General features: G+C 40.8%; 1 protein-coding gene across 1 annotated transcript in view; it reads left to right on the top strand.

The window, feature by feature from the left end:
- Positions 1-26,697, top strand: part of LOC108575456 — a 264,797-nt gene that overhangs the window by 19,832 nt on the left and 218,268 nt on the right. Inside the window, exon 2 of the mRNA XM_017938255.1 lies at positions 15,621-15,759. Within this exon, the coding sequence (XP_017793744.1) occupies positions 15,621-15,759 (139 nt within the window). The remainder of the gene's footprint in view (positions 1-15,620; positions 15,760-26,697) is intronic.

Here is a 26,697-nt window from a genome sequence, read left to right as displayed (position 1 = left end):
ATTTGAACGAACAACGGGTGTGTGTACCCGGTTCGACGGCGAGAGGTTGCTAGCAAGAAATACAACACGGTTGGGAATGTTGGGACGAGATAAAAAGGAGAATGGAGTATCCTGAACGATTATCGTTATCATCGATGGGGCACCAACCGGTGCTACCAACCACGCTCCAGCCTCTCGAGTACCTACTTACAGGCGCGAGAGCACGATACTCGGATATTACAGATATTTCTTCGATACTAGGAGGGCTGTTCGACGTGTGGCAGAGTGAGGGAAAAATGGCGGGAGGAGAAAGGAAAGGAGAAGCGATAGACAACGCGAGGTAGAGAAGGAAAGGGTGAGAGGAGAGCAGCAGAGTGTGGAAAGGGGTGGGAAGCCCAAGGGCTGCTAGCTTGCCGATACGATCTGATAGTCTATTTATCATTTGCCGAGCTTACCTTCGTGCTGCACCCTTCGTTTAGTTTTCATGGGTTCTTCACCTGGTGGACGGTCCTTACCTCCGTAGGCGCGTAACCTGGCTCGAAAAAACTCTCGTAACTTCTACGGGGAGAGAGAAGGAAGGAGAATATCCTCGCATGCTAGATGAATACACGAACGCGACAAATGTTGCACAGCGATATACGAGGGATATCAAGGACTCGATGTCCCGTTTGTTCATCGAACGATACCGATAGAAGACGACAGGCTGCGCTCTGTGTTGTGTGCAGCACGCGAAAAACCGTTGGCTTGTGGTGTTCAGCTACGAGGAATACCAATGTCGGTGGGAGAAGTGTCTCGTAACGATTCCGTAGTTATTTCTATCGTGACTTACGTTGGAGTCGGTGCGCCGGTTCGTGCGATGAATACGCCACTGATACGACGGCTGGACCGAGGGGGAGGAGGTAAAGAGAAGGATATATGTTTGACGACTGGACCCGATTGTATCGTACACAGGCGAACCGCGGCAGACTCCAATGGCAGATCGATATCGCGGTTCTTAACGGATTTACGACCCGTCTTATCTCTCAAAGGTACCGACGACCACGCACCGCGAGATCTCTTGCGGATGCTATCGCTTAACGATTTCGTTCTGGGCTTTACCTGTGCACCTCAATGCCAACGATTGTTGGACGCTAGTCGGAGGAGGATAGCCGGAAACGATATCGTTCAGATATTCGACCTCCTTTCCCTCCTTTATTGAGATGGGAACGTAGGATGACAGTTGGAGGGTTCAGTTTGCCTAGCACAGGCTACAGTAAATTCTCTACAAGAGTCAGTAAGTTTGGATTCTACAAGTGACAGTATAGAGGGTCCTATGCCTAGGTCTGCGTCATTGCTGCGCCTATGTTATCTCGCTCGCAGTTAGTCAAGCGTGTAACGCTACACCAGTCGGTTTCTTTTACGAGATTTCACGGCTCGACAAATCATAACAGAAAAATATAATTTCTTTAATTTTACTTTTTTTCATCTGGAATTTTTCTTAACATATTGATGAGATTTTTCTGATGAAAATGACATCAAACGCGACATAATTTGAACAACATTTACTTATTAACACGTTCATTGTCACACCAGATTTACAGGTTGCTGTCAGGCGGCCACAAGAAAATACATGTTAAGCATTGGATTATAGTATTATGCTTTATAAATTTTTTTTTCAATTGAAAATAATGTCTAGCTAGCTATGACGTTCAAAATTTTTAGTTGACAACATTTATTTTATTTTAATTATTCTAAACATTTGAGGCACTCCAGTCACTGATGACCACCATGGCCATATCGAGGAAACAATCTAATGTTAATACTTATCGATTGATTAATTTAATTTCATAATATATCTACGAAATTACATTAAATACCTGTACACATTATCCGTCGAATGTAGAGGGAGAGCCACCGTTTGGTTGCCAATTGTTTATCACATAGAGTCGGCCTACCTCCACGTAAAAAAAAAAAAAATGTTGGGTCGATTCCACAAATGTCAGTAAAATGTAGGGTCGATTCCACAAGTGTCAGTAAAATGTAGGGTCGATAGCAGCAGAAAAGCTGCTAAACAATTAGAATTAAATGTAACGATAGAAATTATTGCAATAATGCGTAATGTAATTGAAAAATCGCAGAAAAGTCTGATACAAATGTTTGAAATGTAAAATATATAAGATGAGATACGGTATCTTACCACGTAATGTAACTTTTTATTGTGTAACATATTAAAAACACTGTTTGGGAAAAATTTGTCACAGAATTGCATTTCTTATTTAATCTCCCTTCACTGCTACTTCTTGTGAAATTTTATGTCAGAAACTTGAAGAAATTCTTCTTTGTGTTTCGTAGGCAATTGATTACTAATTTGCTATTGACAGATCGATGTTAAAATTTCATGTTAAATGGAACTTTCATATCTACCCTAGAATCTGAATAACTTTTCAAGGTATTTTATTAAAAAACACGCATATAGTGTTCAATTTTCTATCTTAGAATTAACTTACTTTATCTTACGAACTACTTAATGTTAAAACTTTCAACTGTGTGTGAGAATCAGAGTGTCGACGGGTACGCGTAGTTCTTAGCTTGGTATCCTTTTGCAAAAGTGAGAATTTTCTTTGGAAAAGGATACCAATTACCAGGTCCCACCACGAGGAGGTGACTACGCAAGGGACCCGACAAAAACACATGCCCTACTGGCAGCTCTCTATCTTCAGAGATACGCGATTCTCATTCGTAGCAAAGGAGATAAGACACTTTATCAAAAATTCGTGTTCTTAACATAGTAATTATTCTAAGAATATCGCGCGCTATTCGTAGACAAGTACGTCGTGAAAAAGCTCGAAGGAACTGAGCGATCGAGAATTGATACTCGCGAGAAGATTATTATTCTATGGTCAGTATCGACGATAGTCAAAATGCAGAAGGTATTTTGTTAATTGTGCTAGAAATGAGTCGCGTATCTCTGTAAGAAAGCGCTCACATGGTATTCGGTACAATTTTCTATCTTAGAATTACTTATTTTATTTTAGGAAGTAGTTGAAATTAAAACGCACGCATCCCACGACGTGTAAAATATCTTCCAACTTGTTTTATCTTATGGACTACTTAAAGTTAAGATTCGCTTGGTTCGTATTCACACACTTTACAGTGGCTTATTTTATAATACACTCGTACGGCACTCTGTACAATTTTCTATTCATTCTTCGTGCACGAATTTACATTAAAATTAGTAGGAGGAAGGGAAATATCTGAAAAGGTTGGGTTAAGTAAAAGGAATTTTTCGAAATTTATTTGCAAGCGAAATTTATAATTCTAAACTGCAGAATTCGTCATAGTATATAATTTCTCAATCTCTAATTATTTTTGGGATATTAAAGCAAATACGTTTATTACTTGCAACTCGAGAGACATTTTCAACCCTTCGTCGTGAACGATTGTCGATATTAAGAAATACCTGATAAATATACCTATCGAACTTTCATCAAAATCTGATTCTGATGTTCAATGTGTTCGTGAATAGTTGAAGAAAATGAATATTCCAACTAAAGTAGTATGAAATTCTGAAATTACTGAAAATGAATATTCCAACTAAAGTAGTATGAAATTCTGAAATTACTGAAAATGAATATTCCAACTAAAGTAGTATGAAATTCTGAAATTACTGAAAATGAATATTCCAACTAAAGTAGTATGAAATTCTGAAATTACTGAAAATGAATAAATTTGATTATTTGTAACAAATAAATAGTGTATACCTGAAATATTTCTCCAGAAAATATTTAATTAATAAAGAAAAAGATGCGACTCACCACTTACCACACAACTGGACATTGTAACATAGATTTGGTTGCATTTGTTCATCCTCTCAGATCCATCGAGCCTTTGAAATTTCCTCAGTGAATCATTTGCATCCTTCAAGCATCGAATTTTGGTTTCACCACACAGTTTTGAGTCCTCCAAGCCTTGAATTTGGTTGCACCAGTGGTCCAATGCCAGTTTGAATGACCCAATGCCAGTTTGAATGACCCAGTGCCAGATTTGAATGATCCAAAACCAGATTGGAATGATCCAAAGCCAGATTGGAATGATCCAAAGCCAGATTGGAATGATCCAAAGCCAGATTGGAATGATCCAAAGCCAGATTGGAATGACCCAATGCCGATTTGAATGACCCAATGCCAGATTTGAATGACCCAATGCCAGATTTGAATGATCCAAAGCCAAATTGGAATGATCCAAAGCCAGATTGGAATGACCCAATGCCAGATTGGAATGACCCAAAGCCAGATTGGAATGACCCAAAGCCAGATTTGAATGATCCAAAGCCAGATTTAAATGATCCAAAGCCAGATTTGAATGATCCAAAGCCAGATTGGAAGACCAACTGTCAGTTTGAATGAGCCAAAGCCAGTTTGAATGACCCAAAGCCACTGACCAAGACCCACCAGACTTAGGAAGCTGTGGAAGTGTCGCGCGAAATTGTGTACGGATCGCGATTTTTTTTCAGTGTAGTTTAATTCGTTGAATTTTATTTAGTACCCGAACGCGCGAATTTTTATCATGCTCCATTTTCTCATGTAGTCCATTTTAGATGGGGTATTTAGCAAAGGTTTAAGGGAGGTATCAACTGAACGCTCTGAAAAAAAGAAAAGAAAAGAAAAAGGGATGAAGCTATTATGAAACGCGACGCGACGTAATAAATTCTCGTATCGATCGAAAATAATGGGCATTCGTGGTGAAAATTGACTCTATTAAGAATTAACGCGGTATACTATTGGGATACTCTAATAATGGGAGGGCGTTTGCACCTTTAGTGCAGTAGAGTTCGGATGTGAACTCACATCCTTTGATTTCTTCTTCCAAGTTTTGGTAGTTCAGCTTCAAACATGCACATGCACACACATATATAACCAATCACCAAACCCTCAAAAAATTCACTCACAGTTCGCAGACAGGCAGCTGGGCTCTGCAATGTCGATTTCGTTGCATCCTTCCTTCCTTCCTTCCTCTCAGATGGTCATCCTTCCTCCAAGCGTTGATTTTCCAAGACTCACAAACTCACGAATTGTGAGTCACTGTGGAATGGGCGACGCGAAAAGTGCTTCGAAACGCGATTTATTTAGAGAGGGAGAAACCGCGAATTTATATTACTTTAGACTCTACTATCGAACAAAACTTTCATAGAACGCGAGTGAAAAATTGAAACAAGCATGAAATAAACGCGAGTAAATTGAATAAAAAGCAAAAACGCGAATTGGGAGGAAATATCAGATAAACGCGGAAAAATATGCAATAATAAGTCGAACTAGGGATGAAGCTATTATTTCAATACGCGATTCACTGACTCTAATATTTTGAAAAATTGAAAACTTCTCGTAAAAATCGATTATTAATTGCGAAACACTAGTGAGACGGTTTAATTAGGGGCAGCACAATATATAACACAACTAACTACCCATATCACCAGAAAAAAAAACCCATTTTTGTCACTCACAATTCGAAGATTAGGCAGCTGGGCTCTGCAACTTGGATTTGACTGCATTGCCTCCTTCCTTCCTCTCCCAGTTCATTTCCCAAGACTCACAGACTCACACTTTGTGAGTCACTGTGGAATGGGCGACGCGAAAAGTGCTTCGAAACGCGATTCATTTAGAGGGGGAGAAATCGCGAATTTATATTACTTTAGACTCTACTATCGAACAAAACTTTCATAGAACGCGAGTGAAAAATTGAAAGAAAGTATCAAATAAACGCGAGTAAATTGAAAGAAAAGCAAAAACGCGAATTGGGAGGAAATAGTTAAACGCGGAAAAATATTCAATAATAAGCGAACTAAGGATGAAGCTATTATTTCAATACGCGTTGCACTGACTCTAATATTTATCAAAATTGAAAATTGATTTATCACGGTAAACTACTTGGACGGTTTAATTAGGGGCATAGTGCAACGAGTACAGTGCACTCGTTGCAAATCAGCTCACAATATACAATTCAATAATGTAACTAACTACTTAACATGCAAAATTCATGCAACTCCTGCGAAGAATTAGATTAGTAAATCACAATTCATGAAACAAATTCAAAATTCATTTTTCAATAGCATAGAAAATATCATAAATACTGAAAGAAAATGAAATTATAGATTGCTGGAAGAAAAGTACATATTAAATTTAGAAATAACCTGTAACGAAAATTTATTTCATTAATGGACAGCTGAAACGCCGAAATATTTTCATTAGGCAACCTCTCAAATTCATTTCGATATCCTATTCGACAAGTACGAAGAACAACAATAACAAACTGAAATCTCGATTTCCCTAAACCCTCAAAACAATCTCGAAATACGTTCGATAATAATTTTCTCGCGTGTATTAACGACCCGAAGGATTATTTAAATTTATTTCAAGCAAAAAGTAGCAGTAGTTCAGTAGTAAATAGTGGACTATTAGACTTTGAATAGTCCAAGTTTAAGTTTTAATAATTAGAAAAATTAGAAAAATTCAAAGCAGAGTATTCAAAGTCTAATAGTAAATTTCAGAAAGAAATTTTGAGAGAAGGTAGTTGAGTGTGTATAGGGTGGACATAGGCTGCTAGCCAGAAGCCCTCGACCACCCTACCCACGTCTCAGTACCCTCAGATCAAAATTACGCGAAGTGTCTAGGGCCCAGTATAAAGGGTAAATGATTTCGCGGGAGCTCGCGGGTCTATTTATACCTGCGGTACCCCTTCCCCAAAATCATTAGCAAAGTCGTTAATAATTCGGGCGGGAATCGACTATTTTTCGCGGGAATCGACTACTTTGCGCGGGAAACGGACTACTTTGCGCGGGAGATCGATCACTTTTCGCGGGAAATCGATAATTTCTCGCGGGAATCGGTCACTTTTCGCGGGAAATCCTTCGTTTTTCGCGGGAATCAATTATTTTTCGCAGAAAATCGCCGATTCTTTCGTAATTCTATTTTGCATTCTATTGTAATGTTATAATAACGTATAATTTATTAATTCTCACAATTTTTTGGTATAAATTTATACTTCTAACAATTTGTTATAACATTGCATATAACAATTTATACGTTTTTACAATATTCTTCAATGGAAACGTACGTTTTAACGTTCTCGTTACTTACTCGTGCTTAAATTAATTTCGTAAGGATTAAAAATCAGGTTGACCTGTGGTCGTAGATTAAAAATAACCATAGTACAGCTAAATTTATCGTGTTAAATAATCCTTTTTACACAAATCAAAAATGTATTCAACGTTTGTTTCTTATAATATCGTGAAATGAATTATTTGTGCAGTTCTGTGCATTTTCTGTGCAGTTCAACCTAATTTACTTAAATTTACGTTGCGAGACAGTAAACTTACTGACTCTTGTAGAGAATTTACTGTACTTTGTCCAGTTTGGTGGAGAATATCGTTTAAATGCAATGGAAGTTTACCTGTGTTTTTCTGAATTTCAAAAATTCAGGCAGAATTGTAATTTATCAATTTTCACAATTTTGTTATAAATTTATACTTCCGACAATTTGTTATAACATTGCATATAACAATTTATACGTTCTCACTATACAAACTCGATTTCTTCGAGAGAGATAAATCATTTCGATAAGTACTAGTTGTACTTTGTCCAGTTTGGTGGAGAAAACGTATAATATAATTTATTTCACGATATTATAACAAACAAACGTTGAATACATTTTTCATTCGTGTAAGAAGAATTATTTAACACGATAAATTTAGCTGTACTATGGTTATTTTTAATCTACAACCACAGGACAACCTGATTTTTAGTCCCTACGAAATTAATTTAACCACGAGTAAGTAACGAGAACGCTAAAACCTATGTTTCCATTGAAGAATATTGTAAAAACGTATAAATTGTTATATGTAATGTTGTAACAAATTGTTGCAAGTATAAATTTATACCAAAAAATTGTGAGAATTAATAAATTATACGTTATTATAACATTACAATAGAAATCAAAATAGAATTACGAAAGAATCGGCGATTTTCTGCGAAAAATAATTGATTCCCGCGAAAAACGAAGGATTTCCCGCGAAAAGTGACCGATTCCCGCGAGAAATTATCGATTTCCCGCGCAAAGTGATCGATCTCCCGCGAAAAGTAGTCGATTCCCGCGCAAAGTAGTCCGTTTCCCGCGAAAAGTAGTCGATTCCCGCGAAAAATAGTCGATTCCCGCCCGAATTATTAACGACTTTGCTAATGATTTTGGGGAAGGGGTACCACAGGTATAAATAGACCCGCGAGCTCCCGCGAAATCATTTACCCTTTATACTGGGCCCTAGACACTTCGCGTAATTTTGATCTGAGGGTACTGAGAGGTGAGTAGGGTGGTCGAGGGCTACTGGCTAGCAGCCTATGTCCACCCTATACACACTCAACTACCTTCTCTCAAAATTTCTTTCTCAAACTTACTATTAGACTTTGAATACTCTGCTTTGAATTTTTCTAATTTTTCTAATTATTAAAACTTAAACTTGGACTATTCAAAGTCTAATAGTCCACTATTTACTACTGAACTACTGCTACTTTTTGCTTGAAATAAATTTAAATAATCCTTCGGGTCGTTAATACACGCGAGAAAATTATTATCGAACGTATTTCGAGATTGTTTTGAGGGTTTAGGGAAATCGAGATTTCAGTTTGTTATTGTTGTTCTTCGTACTTGTCGAATAGGATATCGAAATGAATTTGAGAGGTTGCCTAATGAAAATATTTCGGCGTTTCAGCTGTCCATTAATGAAATAAATTTTCGTTACAGGTTATTTCTAAATTTAATATGTACTTTTCTTCCAGCAATCTATAATTTAATTTTCTTTCAGTATTTATGATATTTTCTATGCTATTGAAAAATGAATTTTGAATTTGTTTCATGAATTGTGATTTACTAATCTAATTCTTCGCAGGAGTTGCATGAATTTTGCATGTTAAGTAGTTAGTTACATTATTGAATTGTATATTGTGAGCTGATTTGCAACGAGTGCACTGTACTCGTTGCACTATGCCCCTAATTAAACCGTCCAAGTAGTTTACCGTGATAAATCAATTTTCAATTTTGATAAATATTAGAGTCAGTGCAACGCGTATTGAAATAATAGCTTCATCCTTAGTTCGCTTATTATTGAATATTTTTCCGCGTTTAACTATTTCCTCCCAATTCGCGTTTTTGCTTTTCTTTCAATTTACTCGCGTTTATTTGATACTTTCTTTCAATTTTTCACTCGCGTTCTATGAAAGTTTTGTTCGATAGTAGAGTCTAAAGTAATATAAATTCGCGATTTCTCCCCCTCTAAATGAATCGCGTTTCGAAGCACTTTTCGCGTCGCCCATTCCACAGTGACTCACAAAGTGTGAGTCTGTGAGTCTTGGGAAATCAACGCTTGGAGGAAGGATGACCATCTGAGAGGAAGGAAGGAAGGAAGGATGCAACGAAATCGACATTGCAGAGCCCAGCTGCCTAATCTTCGAATTGTGAGTGACAAAAATGGGTTTTTTTTCTGGTGATATGGGTAGTTAGTTGTGTTATATATTGTGCTAAAAAAAAAAATTATAAAGCATAATACTATAATCGTATGCTTAAAATGTATTTTCTTGTGGCCGCCTGACAGCAACCTGTAAATCTGGCATGACAGTGAACGTGTTAATAAGTAAACGTTGTTCAAATTATGTCGTGTTTTATTCGGGATAAAAAAAAGTTGATATTTAAATCGCTTGGTTGCCTCGACTCACGTTTCATGCTTATCTTTTAATGGCTGCCCTTGTCTGCGTTCGGCAAACTACAAAGGCGGGCACGAGGCTCGAAAACGTAGTTCCTGACTCTACGAGTGTCAGGTTTAGCTTCCTTGCGGTCTGACACTTGTGGAGAATATACTGTATTGTGTATCATCGTGGGTTGTATTTGCAAAAAGAAAAAACGAACTACGATACTTTGTCGAAGCAAATGATAGAAGAAGGGGTAATCTACACGTTATCGCGAAGAACTTTTGCTCTAGAGGAATTGGAATGCAAGGTGCACCGCACCAATTAAACACTCGAAGAAAAGATCCACGTTCGTGTACTACAGGGAGGAGCAAGTTGGACTGATTCCTTTTATACGGGAACTTAGGAAACTCGAATCGTTCGTTGAATTCCAATTCCTCAGAGCGGCCAAGCAGCGAGACACTCGTTGTCCGAGTTTCAGCTGGGATAAATTGAGTTTGTTACACCAATACCCAGTGTCGGGGGAATTTTTCGAAACTGCAGAGGAAGGAAGAAGAAGATGAAGAAGAGGAGGAGGAGGAAGAGCAGCGTTCCTAGGAAGAGCGCGGAAGCCAAAGGGAATCGATAGGAGGAGGTGGTCTCGTTAACCGGTAATAGCCGGCATCGCGAACGTGCGAACGAGCTGGAAGGAGTTGGTGGATCTCGTGAATCGGGTCCGTTCGTGCCTGATATCACGACTTCCGCGCAAGCTCGTCCCACGGCCAACACAGCTCGATGAGAATCTCGCGGCGCGAAACCGCGCATTACGAAGCATTACTCGCGCGCACGGTCCCTTGCGTAATCGTCGGATCGTTTACGCGAATACGCCGCCAGGCTCGATTAATACGCGGAGCTAGCAGGCTCGAAGGAGCCGAGGCAACGTTGTAGCGCCAAATGCTCCGCGTCGATTTACATATCGCGCGCCTGTCTCGAAGCATTCGCTCGCACGGCCAGGAATTACCGCGAAAACCAGGGGTAGCTTAGCTGCCTGCCGTGCCTCTTGAGGTTCTGAAACGCACAGGGGAGATGCCTCGATAAGTCTCTTGCTCGCACTCACCTGCGTGCTCGTAGGTATATCCAGTGCTTATCGTGCGATTTCTTCTCCCCGTGGGTTCTGCCTTTTCGCTCCTTAAGGTAGAAGCTGTGAAATTTTGGGCTGCTTTGATTCGCGATAGATTTGTACGAGATTCGCAGGTTGAAAACGAGATGCTTTTGGAAGAAGTTATGCTGGAAGCTTTGATTCGTGATAGATGTGTACGAGATTCGCTGGTTGAAAATGAGATGCTTTTGGAAGGAGTTATTTCTGGAATTAATGGCTGCTATATTAATGTTAGATCGCAGGCTACAATAATGATCTATGGAACAAGCAATTAATGTTCTCTGTACGTGAGAAGAACGTATTTGGAATACGCTTGTAGTCAGATTTACGCGAAATCTACCTTGTTACAGATAGAAAGGAAGTGTATCCCGGTAATAATATTAGTCGGGACACGGCGGCCAGCCATTTCCAATGCGCAAATGCGTAGAAACGCTGTACTATAATGAAACGAGTCGGTTTCGAGCATAATCCGCTCGTAAAGAACACGCGATATCGACGACGGAATAGTAATGCGGCTCGCGAGACGCGCACGGTAGCCGTGTAGCGTGACGCGGAGATTGCGCGTGGCTGGCCGAAGGAAAATAGACTTTTCAGCTCGGTGGTTCGTCCACGGTACCATTAGCCAATCGGAGATCGTACGTTATAAACGTAACTGCCCTACCCGGTGTTCGTAGCTCGGCTGAAAACGACCGGCTAAGTGGATATATCCCCGAAGCCTCGGTAAAAGGACGGAGGATTCGTCGATCGGTTTTACTTCCACTAAATACACGGATTTACGTTTCACACCAGCCGCGTTCTAACGCCGATCGTCGTTTTATCGGTCCTAAAAACCACCTCTGAACATTGTGCCACGTACGTTTCTCTCGCTTTCAGACCTGTGCTCGGGTGGAGGGAAAACGATTGTTGAATACCTATCGTTGAAGAGCGTTTCTCGATGTAAAAAACCTCGATTCGCGAAGGCGTAAATTGCCCGTGAAGAGAAAACGCGGTGTTTTTCAGCCGCACACGAGACGGTGCTCGTTATTATTTTTTAATTCTCACCGAGAGAGATCGATCAATGTTTATAGGATTTTTCGAGGGTCGACCGAGAGAGAGGCCGTACTCACCTGCTGCGTTAGTGGCTGCCTGTTGCCTTAACGACGCTCCGTGGACAGGTAGTGAACCAGAATACCCGTTAAACTATCGAGTTTATCGTCGAGGAGGCTATAAAATCCACGGCGAGAATCCTTACCAGGCTTCTCGCTCCTTCGCGTGAATTCTGACAGGATGAATAGTGGCCCGAGCCCGAAATTTCCACCTTCTTTTTATCATCGTTCCTCTTGTCTGGAAATAAAACTTGGGGATAGTCGATTTTTATCGGGAGCTTCCTCTCTCTGATTCTCTTCTCTCCGGCACAGCTCTCTTCCGCTTGACCAGGAGAGAGATTTGTCGTATCGTCGCGAATTTTCGTGAGAAAATTCGGCGTCTAGCTCACTGTGGAGGACACCTGTGCCGAACAGTGGACAAGAGAAACCGGCGTGGTCGAGATTTGCCGGTGAGACGCGCGGGATTTGTAAAACCCAAGGCAATCCGCGTAGTCTAAAGGATTATCCGGAAGAGTGGTCGTTCCTCGATCTTTACTCGTCTACAGACCATTGCCACGAATGGTACGCCCTTTTTCGCCCTATCTATTCACAAGATGCCCGCCAATCTTTCTCGTTGTATTGTTACGCCGAAAAGGTGGAGAACACGAACGAGTTGTCCCTTGGCGAACCTCGATACGCTCACCTCGAACAGGTACCTCTCTGTCCGTGTGCATTTGTAGCAGGATAATTAGCGCAAGTGCTGCTGGGCACGCAGGAAACAGAGGGAAGGATAGCGACAAAGAACAAATTCGCAGTGTGTTATACGCTTCGAAACTGTCCCGTGCCCCGAGACATCGGGATCAAAGCATGTCGCTACAGTTGTTTGCGTTTTGGTCTGCGAAAAAGGGACGTTCCGCGTGGATTTCAGAGATAACCGTGAAACAGTTATTCTTCATTACGTAGGATTTTTTATTCGCCAAGAGTTGCCGTGCTTTTTATTGCTGCTTTTACACTGCTTAATTTTCTTTTACTCCCAGAATCTCGTTCTATTTTCTACATTACCGAAGTTACCTTTCCTATTTTTTTTCTCTCGTTCGTATCACGGATCCGCTTTTGTTTAATTTAATAAACATTGAGCTTGCACTGGTGTGCAACTGGTTGCACCCGCGCGAAACAGTTGCAGTTTAGTGGACCATTGCTGAATTCTCGCGAAATCATCCATGTTAGGACGGTTCGAAGAGGCTCGAAAGTAGATACGTAGAAGGGCTGAGAATTTCATGGGTTTCTAGGGATCTCGAGCGTAATTTAACAGAGGTAGAGAGAGAGAGAGGGCCTGGAGAGGCGGCAGCTGTGCTTGGACGATGGCGGACACGGGACCACGGAGTCACGATAAACTCTCATAATTCACTTAGGCGATATCCTGGCCGTATAAAGCCGTCGGTTAGAGCGTGCGCGCGTCGGGAAATTCTCTATTGGATGCGAATGCCCGTTTCGTAACATTTGTATACGCGCGTGTACGATTATTCATACCTGGGCATTGTATGTGCTCAACGCGGATCTATCGTGCGTCGTAATATTCGTCGGGTCGGACAACAGATGGAAATTTTGATACACACCAGCTAGCTGACGGTAGAGTAATGAGTTCCATGTGCGTGAAATTCCTTCTGGCCGAGAGACATCGTTGGAAAAAAGTCGTCAGGCTGATAAGGAACGAAGAAATAGGAAGAATTTCGAATATTCGTAGCAATTATAAGAAGGATAATCTCGAGCACTCTTCTTTCACACTTCTGTCGCTGTAGCTCGAGCACTCTTCGTTCTTTGTTCACTTCGTCTATCGTGTAACAACTTTGTTCACTCGTCTATCGTTCCAGACTAAACACTCGAATATTAACCCCTTGATTTCTTTTCCTGACTACGCATCTGAGCGTCAGCTGTTTCCTGTTTTAGTACTATATTAAGTAAGATAAAGCTGATGTATTATAGATTAATTATACGGCAAGGGGTTAACCTGGACCACCTTCTATTATGCAGAAATGTAACACACAGCTGATTGATTATTTTCTCCTACACCTTCTATCTTATCTGTCAGAGATACTCCGAGCCGAAGTAGAGTGGGCGTAAAATGAATTAAACGCTTCTACGTTCTCGCAACGGTGTATTTTACACAAAGACTATATCCTTGTTGTCTGAGAGCCTCGTTCTCAAAAAGTATGCGTTCAACGGTCTTACAAAGAGCGAAGACGCGTCGTCCTGTCGATCCTTGTTCATTTCCCGCGCGAATCATGCATGAAAAATACCCAGAAGTGCGATTTTCTTACGTACCACAATTGATATTCACAAATTCCCGATCGTACGTGGAATCGAATAAGATTAAGGGAAGGTGGCGCAGTCGATCCGGTTGCCGGATGAAAGCAATCACGGTATCGCTCGCGATAACCGTGCTGTGTGTAATGATCTAGCGGTAACGCGATCCGTATTGTCGTCGGTGCTCCTAATTGCGAACTGTTTCAGCGTGCAATAGGCGCGCGACGTGCAATCTGGCAAGCGGCGATAGTCGGTGACGGTGGTGGTGATGGTGTGGCGGTTGCACAATAGATTCGGTTTGATGCATTGCCGGATGCAGAGAGCCGCGGTCCCGCGAGCGGATTGCTGTTCTCCGTCAAACGTCGTTCGCGTTAATAACTCATCGAAGTAAATAATAGCGTTTGCCAAGGTAGAGGACCGGAGAACGCCACTAACGCACCCTCTCCCTCATCCTACGGTTTGTCACCGACGAGATTCCGATTCATCGATCGGCTTCTGTCGTTAATACGCGTCCCGTTTATCTCGTTAATACGCCCCACCCACCACCGTCTATCTATTGTTATGAATTTGTAAACGGCCACCTCCCCCGTATCGACCGTTTCCCCCTATGAATCGTCGAATGATTGATGAGACACGGAATAACGTAATGGAGTAACCGGGAGAGAGAAAAATTTCACGCCGTTCGATACACGAATAGAGCGAATTATACGAGATAGATAGGAGCACCTATCTCCCTATGGTTCGAAAACTGAATACTCATCTTTATACCGAGTTGCCTAAACTTTCTAGAGAGTCTTGGAGGGACGAGCGTGACGAGGCAAGGGTTAGAAGATTGCGTTTCAAGTTTAGCGATCACGTTGGGAAATAGTTGTTTTCGATGAAATTATAACGTAATGTGGGATTTAGGAAAGTGTATTAAAATAATAATAATTTATTAACAAAAGTAAATAAAACGAAAATCAACTCAAAGTCTCCGCTCCTCCAAACCTTGCCCCAAACTGACACTCGTTCTTGCTTTTTTAAACACCTTTCTCAAGAAACGAACGAGCGTACTTGTATACAGTAATCGTATAAAAGAATACTTCATTTACTTTCTGCGGTTTGTTAAGGATACTTTAACTCTTGCTATATCGCGTCGTCGCTTATGTTCTCCACATGGCCCCAAGGTCCGCGATGTAAGTATTAAGAGCAGCTTAGAGACAGATTTAATAATCGGTTTAATTACAAGGGTGATTTACAAGCGAGCTTCGTCTAACGTTTATGTTAATATCCCTCCGCTTCATCAGCGGTGGGTCGTCTCGAAAGAGAAATGGTCCGGATCGCTGTCATCGGGTGTAATCACGCCCACGTCCCGTGTTTATACGGCCAACACGTTCCCAGAAATCTCCACCGACTGTGCTCACGATCGTGTTCACACGTTTGTTTCAGAAACAATGCGAACGTCGACGCCCCGGCCGCGGTACCCGCTCCGAGGAAAGAGCCACACGAAAACATCGCCCGGATAGCGAAGCGGTACCTCGATGATAACATGCAGCAGGCGTGGATCAATCCTCGTTTAATATCGATGGTGAGTGAATATAAATGCAACGATTATACGGCACGTTAGATGCTGTATACCTTGCCGTGGACGGTTCTCACGTTCGGAACTGTCATGGCGGATCCGTTATCCAAGGCGCGAGCAGATACGCTCTTGCTTTGGTTGTGTCACTTTTCGGTTAAGTGAAACGAACGGAGAGCTGTAGAATTTTTTTTTCTTTTTTTTTTTATGGGAAGTTTCTGAAATTTGTAAGTTTTTTCTGAAAATTCTTGCGAAAGTTCAAACTTTGTTCTGAAAATTCAAACTTTCGCCTCATTTCCAATTCCTACCCATTTTCTACGTGGAAGACGAGTTTCGTTCATTTTTCCCCAACTTTATATTTCATTTCTCTTTCATAAATTTCCACGGAAAAATTGCTAATTTATTTATCCAGAGAGGTACGACTCACACTATCGTTTCTTCGTCTATACAACGTCGTTTACATCTCTGGAAGCGTTTAAACAGTTGCGCGGCTGGGCAGTTGGAAGTAAGTAGTAGTAGGCGTTTCGAATACTACAGGAATGAAACTTGTTGGACGATAGAGAAACGATGCTTCATTAATGTCTACCTGGTCGACTCGTCGCGGAACGAACAGGTCTCGGGGATTAAGATGTGCATTCGCGGGACGTCTAATCGCTACGCGTGCACCTTGTAACGAGTCTGCATCCTCTTCTGCGTGATACTCAACTTCGAAGAACTTGATTCGATCTACCGGAGAGACGTCGAAGATAATACCGATAAAAATCCTAACGACTTCATTATGCCTCGTAAAACAGTGCGCGGTGTAAACGGTGAGAAATTGCGTGACGAGTAAAATAGCGAGGACGTTGTACGATCAATCACGTCTTATCTCTGAAATCCGAAAAGAAAAAAATCAAAAACCTGTGGTTAAAGCGAAAAGATTAAGTCTTCATATTGTTGTATTCCGCGGCTCGCGATTCCTTGCGTTGGTTTATTATTTTCAATAGGTACGCGGTAGGAGAGCCTGACGGAAACTGGGGCGAAATAAGGATGCTATTCTGCGCGTAGTACTATTCGACTTTATTCGACTGTTCGGTGACGTTCGGTGTGTGAAGGCCACTAGACAGAAATCTGGTGTTTCGACGGAAAAGGTTTCTAGATATAGGTTCGGTAAGTACGAGAGTAGGGGTTGGTCTCAGAGGTCAATGTAGGGAGAGGCGGTGAGGTCTAGGTTGAGCGATGAGTAAAAGTAGAGGATGATGTGGAGGTCTAGGTTTCGGGGTGACTAACGTTAGGATGATGCGGATTTGTTTACAGTTAAGGAAAGGAGGCAGGATGACTAAAAACTAACGAAAGATAGGAGAGAGGTATACGACAATATGGCGATCCGGCGAATATTAAAATTCACTCGATTCGACAGAACAAACACACCCGTCAAATCTGTCACGTTGTACCAACATCGTTTCAGAAATGGCGGACATCTATCAAAGAACTCTGAGGATGGCGAGCAGCGATACAGGAATCTAGAACCGGTCTAAACGAGGCACCCTCGTAGCAAATTACAAATGGCATCGTCGACTACTGACGGAAGTGGACTACTGTCGTGTATATGCCTGGAAACGAGTCCTCTCCAGTGGTACGATCGAATTGCCGGTCGAACGATGATCCGGTTTCACGGGGTAATCTATCCTGTGAGCGGTCCGATCATGCTAATAAAGCCGGCAGCTATAAGTAACGTGGAACGATCGTAAATCGTGCCAGGGCTGGTGAACACAAGTGCAACTCGCGCGACAGTAACCACGAGACGAGGGCACTTCGCCTCCTGGAACGATCGTAAATCGTGCCAGGGCTGGTGAACACAAGTGCAACTCGCGCGACAGTAACCACGGGACGAGGGCACTTCGCCTCCTCTCTCTCTCTCTCTCGCTCTGGAACTGTTGGAATGGTTTCAAGCGATTTGACAAATGCACGATACAGTGTGGCGAACGGATACCGGTGCAGACGGTAATGTTCATTATTTCGTGCGTGGCTCGTCGACTGTCACCGGTCGGGATATCTCCAGTTCCATTGGACGGTGCACGACAAAGTTGCAAACGAGGAAGATAGCGCGGTTGTTTTGCTATCGAGTTCACTTGTCTTTCGGCCAGTTTTCATTCTACTATCTGGCTGAGTGACGGACGTGAAACGATAATGGAAATCTACGGATAATTACGTATAGGAAATACGAAGCATCCACGAGTAGTAGCTACGTTGCGCCTGTTCGTTACGGATAAGGGATTACAAATGAGGTTTCAATGGTTTCCAATTCAGGTGTGTAATCGGTGAAAGAACACTGAACGAACATTGAAATCGCGATTCATCTCTGAAGGATCTACCATCGAGCTGGAATAGAGTTACAAGGTGTACGAGGATCGTTCGACGAGAGAATGGACGTTTTCCAATTCAGGTGTGTAATCGGTGAAAGAACACTGAACGAACATTGAAATCGCGATTCATCTTTGAAGGATCTACCATCGAGCTGGAATAGAGTTACAAGGTGTACGAGGATCGTTCGACGAGAGAATGGACGATGCACTCGATTACGCTATTGTGCGGTGTGCGCGCAGGTGTGCGAGTTATCGACTCGTCCTGGCGCAGGTAAACGCGTCGAGGATGTTACGTAAGGTTGTGGTAAGAAGGAGCAACGTGGAGGAAGGAGGCGGAGGAAAGGAGCTTCTCTGAAGCGAAGGCACGAAGGAGAAAAGAAAATAACGAGTTGGCGCAAGGGCCAGAACGTTACGAAACGACTCTACGTCGTCTATGCCGGCCGCACCAGCGATGATTGCTGTGCCTCGCATGGGCTAATAACAGCCGCGGATATAACGAAGGGTTATGTGGATCACAAGTTTGTTATTGGCTCGCTTAATGACTCGTCCACTCGTTCTACCTGTCTGCAGCCGAGTCTGCCGCGTGAATGCCAATCCGCCGTGAAACGCCGATACAACACGGCTCGCTGGCTCTGCCGCTGCTGCCCCGTGATCCGAATATACCGCGCACAAAGTGGAACGGGCAAGGCGGAATTTCAATAATCGTCCACGAACGAAAACGCCAACACCGCTGCAAAGGGATGGTCGTTGGCTCGAAACTGTACATTTTCCAGGAAATTTTACAGACTTCCCTACTATCGTTCCCGCGTATCGTATCCCCGCACAAATATCACGTTCATTCGCGATAATTAGCGTAACTTGATCTTTCAATTACGATTCCCCGAATAAATCACCGACACGTTTATCCTTCTGGCTACAGTCACGAAGCATAGAAAGGGAACGGTAGTATATGTCTATGTATAGGTGTGTATTTAGCAGGGCGATTGGTAGGACGTCGAGGAAAGTTAATTAAGGAACCGGACGAAGCAAGATTCATTCGCAGTCTCGCCAGCCGTTTAATAATCTCGAAAACTCGGACGATTAGGAGAAGGTGCGCAGGGTGGGCCGTATGGCGTATGTATACGCACACATCTCTACGTGCCTAAGTGTATGGTAGACGTGTTATACACAGAGGAGCGATCCCGTCTATCTCGACGCGATTCCCCGAGTGCCCTGCACTCAGTTCCTCTAATAACAATAATAATAAGAAGGGATGGAGGCCCGTTTTAATCAGAGGGTCTGCCTGCCTGACGTGATTAACTCGAAGAGCCCAGGGAAGAGGAGATGGGAAGAGGGAGACAGGACAGGGGGTTCGGGGTGGTGGATGGTGCTGTCATTTTCGGTGTTTATCATATCAGCAAACTAGAAGGGGCTTCGTTTCGTCGCCTCCGTTCTACACGGAGGGATGGGGTTAAATCTTGGATTTCACGGCCGATTTGCACCTCCCCTCCACGTTTTTCTCTCCGTTGGTCACGATCTTTACCCTTCGCTATTACTCAACCGTTCGAGCGTAGAAAACGAACGGAGTGCCTCCTCTCTCCGTCCCTTTTATTTTCGTCGCGCGGCCGTTTCCCGGTCGGCAGGAGATAGTACAAGTATTGCGTAATGTTAATGTACAGCCGCTGGCTTTATCGGGACGGCCATAAATCGAGGCCGGAGCGCGACGACGGCCCGAGTAATAAGGGAAAAAGGCGGATAATTAAGTCCTGTCCGGTCGGGTAAATTATTTCTTCGGGGATCGATCGACGTGTGCATGCGTTCGATACGCGAGGATACTTTAGATCCAGGAAGATATTTCTTGCTGCTGTTGCTGCAACCACCGTGTAGTAGCATTTCACTCCTGAGATTTATTGCGTTTCGTTTTGTATCGAGCGAAGAAGAGAGAGATTAAATAATAAATGGGTCCAGTTTGATAAATAAGAAAGAATACGGTTTGGTCAGGTTTTCATTCATAGAGTCACCGCTCTAATCTATTAGAAATTTTCAACGTAGCTCCTGTAAGATCTGGTTGCTTGCTCCATCGACGAGAGAATGTAACAAGGTTGCTACCCCCTATTGTTCGCGATTTTTACCGTGGACAATTTAAAAAAGAAGACCCAAAGATGAATGCCATTATGTGTGTGCTATTCAAAACGAGCGACTAGGGAGGAAGAGAGAGAGAGAGAGAGGGAGGGTGAAAGAGAGAGGAGAGGCAGGCCTCCTCGAAACAGCGGAGGAGGATTTTACTTCGGAGACGTCGCTCTTCTTCCCGGAATTAAAGTCATGTCTATGGGGTTCCGACATTGAGAACGTCTCCGCTATTTCTCTTCCCGGCCCCCAGCCTCCTCGCGTCTCGCGCTTTACTTTGGACGTCTAATTAACAAGGTTTTCCTGAGGGTTTTCAAGGCGTCTTGCTACCGACAAGTAACCGACGAGGCAGTAAATACCGTCGCGCGGCAATCGCGCGGCAATGTCTACCCCCTCGCTCTCGCGCTCTCTTCATTTTCCCTCTTCCTTTTTGTCGACCAATCCCCTACCATCCTCCGCTGATCTTTCCCAAATTTTTCGATAGAACACCTCCTCCGATATATATCTCTGTCTACGTGCACGATTCCGCAGCGACAGTATTAGGGGAGAGGTGGGTCCTCGATCGAGCGGAAGAAACTGGTTTCTTCCGAGTCGAAGAAATCCGCCGAGTCACCCCGCGTGGAAATTACCAACCGGGGTGCGATGACTTCTTAAGTAGTGTACCGGTGTTCACGCTGTTTTCATGGAGAAACGCTTCGTAACGTACATACTTGAAAGTACCGGATGAATATTTCTGGTATTTCTTTCTCGGACGATTTACCAACGATACATCATTTTTCTTCCGATAGTTTTTCATTCGACAAGTGTACGAGATGTCTGTTCGTTACGGAGAGGCAAAAACATTCTCGGTGGAAAGAATTAGAAAGAGATTAGGGGTTGATCGGGAAGGGAAATTGATACGGGCGGTGTATCGATCGCGGTGGCGGGAAGTTTCGAAGGTTACGAAAGCGAAACGACGGTAGAGACGCGGCCGGGAACAGATAAGGGAAGAAGGATAGGAGGCTGGTTTAATATTCCGCTTTGTTCGGTTCATTAGCGCAGCACAAAAGTGGCTTAAAATAATTGAGTCTACGCCGGGTATAATAGCTATTCTGATATTCCATTGTCGAGCGGCCTCGGACTCTTGATTCGCGCCGCGTTATCAATGCCTGCTTATTTCCTTCATTGTGATTGCGCGCACCCCTTTTGTTTTTGTTTAATTTTTCACCCCGCCACAACCCCCCGATATCTTCCGACCACGCTTCCTTCTATACGTTTCTCAACGCTCGCGTCTACCGGTATTCACCCGCCTCGCCGCGTCTCACCCTTAACTCTCCTCCTCCCTCTTCGTGGCCCGACGAAAAATTCTGATTTATTATCAAGCGTTGCGTGAACGCCGCCCAACCTCTTTTCCTCCGTCGAGGAATCACTTTTGCCAAGGATCGCGACGGACCGGTCATTCGTCACGGGACCATTCCTTAATCGTTCGGCTCGTTACACGCGAGCATTAACAAACCTCCCTCGAATCCGGGGGAAAATGGAAAAAGGAGTAAGCAGAAAGTTTCGTCGTAATCGTTAACGAGGAATTGAGAGGGGTTCGCTCGATTCTTTTTGGATCCGTGAAATAATCGCTGCTTGCGCGAGATAAAAGAGAGGAAAAGGTAGAAAGGTACCGGGGTAATTGCTGATAGATAGTCGCAGCATTCCTATTACTATTCCTAGTACTCCGAGACAATTTTCTGCGCAGAGAGATACAGGGATTAACGAACAGGTTCTACTTGTACTACTCCATACATGGGACCAGACGACAAGTATTAACGCAAACGCTTTATTAATCCAATACGAAGTTCCCTTTACAGTATATTCTCCACAAGTGTCAGACCGCAAGGTAGCTAAACCTGACACTCGTAGAGTCAGCGACTACTTTTTCGAGCCTCGCGCCCGCCTTTGTAGTTTGCCGAACGTAGAAAAGGACAGCGAATAAAAGATAAGCATGAAACGTGTGTCGAGGCAATCAAGCGATTTAAATATCAACTTTTTTAATTTTACGTTCTTTTATCCCGAAATTTTTCTTAACATATTGATGAAATTTTTCTGACGAAAATGACATAAAACACGACATAATTTGAACAACATTTACTTATTAACACGTTCACTGTCACGCCAGATTTACAGGTTGCTGTCAGGCGGCCACAAGAAAATACATTTTAAGCATAGGATTATAGTATTATGCTTTATAATTTTTTTTTTCAATTGAAAATAATGTCTAGCTAGCTATGACGTTCAAAATTTTTAGTTGACAACATTTATTTTATTTTAATTATTCTAAACATTTGAGGCACTCCAGTCACTGATGACCACCATGGCCATATCGAGGAAACAATCTAACGTTAAAACACAAGTGTTACTGTACTTTGTCCAGTTTGGTGGAGAATATCGTTTAAATACAATGGAAGTCTATCTGTGATTTTCTGAATTTCAAAAATTCAGGCAGAATTGTAAATATTATACCGTCTCGCAACGTAAATTTAAGTACATTAGGTTGAACTGCACAGAAAAAACAAACGGACGCAGCATAACGTGTAGTTATAATTGTTATGACATGTAAATAGAACGATAAATTTAGCGTAAATATAGAAAACGTATAATATAATTTATTTCATGGTATTGTAACAAGCAAACGTTGAATAAATTCCTCATTCGTATTAAAAAATTTATTTAACACAATAATTATGATTATTCTTGATAAATGACCACAGGTCAACTTGATTTTTAATCGTTATAATCTTTAAATTCAGTGTGAATAGAGAAAATGTGTAATATAATTCATTGACAAATTCATTAACAAACGTTGAATACATTTTAGATTCGTGTAAGAAGAATTATTTAACACGATAAATTTAGCTGTACTATGGTTATTTTTAATCTACGACCACAGGTCAACCTGATTTTTAATCCCTACGAAATTAATTTAACCACGAGTAAATAACGAGAACGCTAAAACCTATGTTTCCATTGAAGAATATTGTAAAAACGTATAAATTGTTATATGCAATGTTATAACAAATTGTCGGAAGTATAAATTTATAACAAAATTGTAAAAATTGATAAATTATACCGTGTTACGATAACGAGAATCTCCCGCGAAAATTTCCCGCGAAAATTTCCCGCCTGACCTAACCGACGATTTTGCTAATGACTTTGGGGAGAGGGTACCGCAGGTATATAAGGACCCTCCGATGTCCCGCCAACTTATTCACCCTTTATACTGGGCCCTAGACACTTCGCGGCGTATTTTGACCTGAAGGTTCTGAGATGTGGAATTCGCGTTTTTTCTTTTGATTCTTTCAATTTTTCAATTGCATTACGCATTATTGCAATAATTTCTATCGTTACATTTGTATGTATTCAACGTTTGTTTGTTTTAGTGTCGTGAAATGAATTATATTACACATTTTCTCTATTCACACTGAATTTAAAGATTATAACGATTAAAAATCAAGTTGACCTGTGGTCATTTATCAAGAATAATCATAATAAAGCTGAAATTATTGTGTTAAATAATTTTTTTAATACGAATTAGGAATTTATTCAACGTTTGCTTGTTAGAATAGAACGATAAATTTAGTGTAAATATAGAAAACGTATAATATAATTTATTTCATGGTATTGTAACAAGCAAACGTTGAATAAATTCCTAATTCGTATTAAAAAAATTATTTAACACAATAATTTCAGCTTTATTATGATTATTCTTGATAAATGACCACAGGTCAACTTGATTTTTAATCGTTATAATCTTTAAATTCAGTGTGAATAGAGAAAATGTGTAATATAATTTATTTCATGGTATTGTAACAAGCAAACGTTGAATACATTTTTCATTCGTGTAAGAAGAATTATTTAACACGATAAATTTAGCTGTACTATGGTTATTTTTAATCTACGACCACAGGTCAACCTGATTTTTAATCCCTACGAAATTAATTTAACCACGAGTAAGTAACGAGAACGCTAAAACCTATGTTTCCATTGAAGAATATTGTAAAAACGTATAAATTGTTATATGCAATGTTATAACAAATTGTCGGAAGTATAAATTTTTAATAAAATTGTGAAAATTGATAAATTATACCGTGTTACGATATCGGAAATCTCCCGCGAAAATCTCCCGCGAAAATTTCCCGCCTGACCTAACCGACGATTTTGCTAATGACTTTGGGGAGAGGGTACCGCAGGTATATAAGGACCCGCCGATGTCCCGCGAAATCATTTACCCTTTATACTGGGCCCTAGACACTTCGCGGCGTATTTTGACCTGAAGGTTCTGAGATGTGAATAGAGTGGTCGGGGGCTACTAGCTAGTCTATGTCCACCCTGTACACACTCAGCCTTCTTGTAACACTTGTATACATTAGAATCAATTAGAATTTCTATTACTAATTATTAAACAAATTTTAACAATTACCGGCACTCGCTAGGCACGTAATATCAGACTTTAAATACTCGACTTCGAACTTCGGTTTAGTCATAATTCTATTAATGTTATAATAACGTATAATTTATTAATTTTCACAATTTTATTATTAATTTATACTTCCAAAAATTTGTTAAAACATTACATATTATTATTTATACATTTTTGCAAGTTTCTTTGACAAATAAGTACGTTTCAACGATCTTATTACTTTCTCGTTGTGAAATCAAGTTCGGAGGATTAAAAATCAGGTTGACCCTTGGTCGTAAATTTAAAATAGCCATAGTGAAGGTGAAATTATTATTTTAAATAAATGTTTCTATACGAATTAAGAATCTATTCAACGTTTGTTTGTTGCAATACCGTGAAATAAATTGTATTATATATTTTCTCAGTTTAGACTGAATTTAAAGTTCGTAAGGATTAGAAATCAGGTTGACCTGTGGTCGTAGATTAAAAATAGCCATAGTGAAGGTAAAATTATTACGTTAAATAATTGTTTTTATACGAATTAAATATTGATTCGACGTTTATTTGTTGCAATGCCGTGAAATAAATTGTATTATATATTTTCTCAGTTTAGACTGAATTTAAAGTTCGTAAGGATTAGATATCAGGTTGACCTGTGGTCGTAGATTAAAAATAGCCATGGTGAAGGTAAAATTATTACGTTAAATAATTGTTTTTATACGAATTAAATATTTATTCAACGTTTATTTGTTGCAATACCGTGAAATAAATTGTATTATATATTTTTTCTGTTTACACTAAATTTAAAGTTCTGTTTACATGTTATAACAATTAGAATGTAGACGTTTTGCCGTTTCACGGTTTTTCCTCTGTTAATTATGTGTTTATAAATCATTTCAAACTAAAGCAGCACCATGCCCACCCTTAATTAAACCGTCTCAGTAGTTTACCGTAATTAATAATCTATTTTCGGAATTTATACGAGAATTTTTGAATTTTAGTAAATACTAGAGTTAGTGCATCGCGTATTGAAATAATAGCTTCATCCTTAGTTCGTTTATTATTGAATAGTCTTCCAACAATTGAAATTAATTTGAAATTTTTCATATATTTTCTCTGATATTGAATTTTGTTTACAATTAATTTACCGATGCCCACCCTTAATTAAACCGTCTCAGTAGTTTACCGTAATTAATAATCTATTTTCGGAATTTATACGAGAATTTTTGAATTTTAGTAAATACTAGAGTCAGTGCATCGCGTATTGAAATAATAGCTTCATCCCTAGTTCGTTTATTATTGAATATTTTTACGCGTTTAACTTATGCTTCTCCCCAATTCTCGTCGCGTATTTTATTCAAATTTTCTTATATTCTAGAATCGAAAAAGATACGAATTCGCGTTTTTTCTTTTGATTCTTTCAATTTTTCAATTGCATTACGCATTATTGCAATAATTTCTATCGTTACATTTAATTCTAATTGTTTAGCAGCTTTTCTGCTGCTATCGACCCTACATTTTACTGACACTTGTGGAATCGACCCTACATTTTTTTTTTTTACGTGGAGGTAGGCCGCCTCTATGTGATAAACAATTGGCAACCAAACGGTGGCTCGCTAAAGCGATATATTATGAAATTAAATTAATCACTCAATAAGTATTAACATTAGATTGTTTCCTCGATATGGCCATGGTGGTCATCAGTGACTGGAGTGCCTCAAATGTTTAGAATAATTAAAATAAAATAAATGTTGTCAACTAAAAATTTTGAACGTCATAGCTAGCTAGACATTATTTTCAATTGAAACAAAAAATTATAAAGCATAATACTATAATCCTATGCTTAAAATGTATTTTCTTGTGGCCGCCTGACAGCAACCTGTAAATCTGGCGCGACAGTGAACGTGTTAATAAGTAAATGTTGTTCAAATTATATCGTGTTTGATATCATTTTCATCAGAAAAATCTCACCAACATGTTAAAAAAAATTCCAGATGAAAAGCAGTAAAATTAAAGAAATTATATTTTTCTATTATGATTTCTGGAGCCGTGAAATTTCGTAAAGGAAAC

The sequence above is a fragment of the Habropoda laboriosa genome, unplaced genomic scaffold (assembly GCF_001263275.1).
Source record: "Habropoda laboriosa isolate 0110345459 unplaced genomic scaffold, ASM126327v1 scaffold301, whole genome shotgun sequence".
Classification (NCBI taxonomy): domain Eukaryota; kingdom Metazoa; phylum Arthropoda; class Insecta; order Hymenoptera; family Apidae; genus Habropoda; species Habropoda laboriosa.
This window is presented reverse-complemented; position numbering and strand designations above follow the sequence as displayed.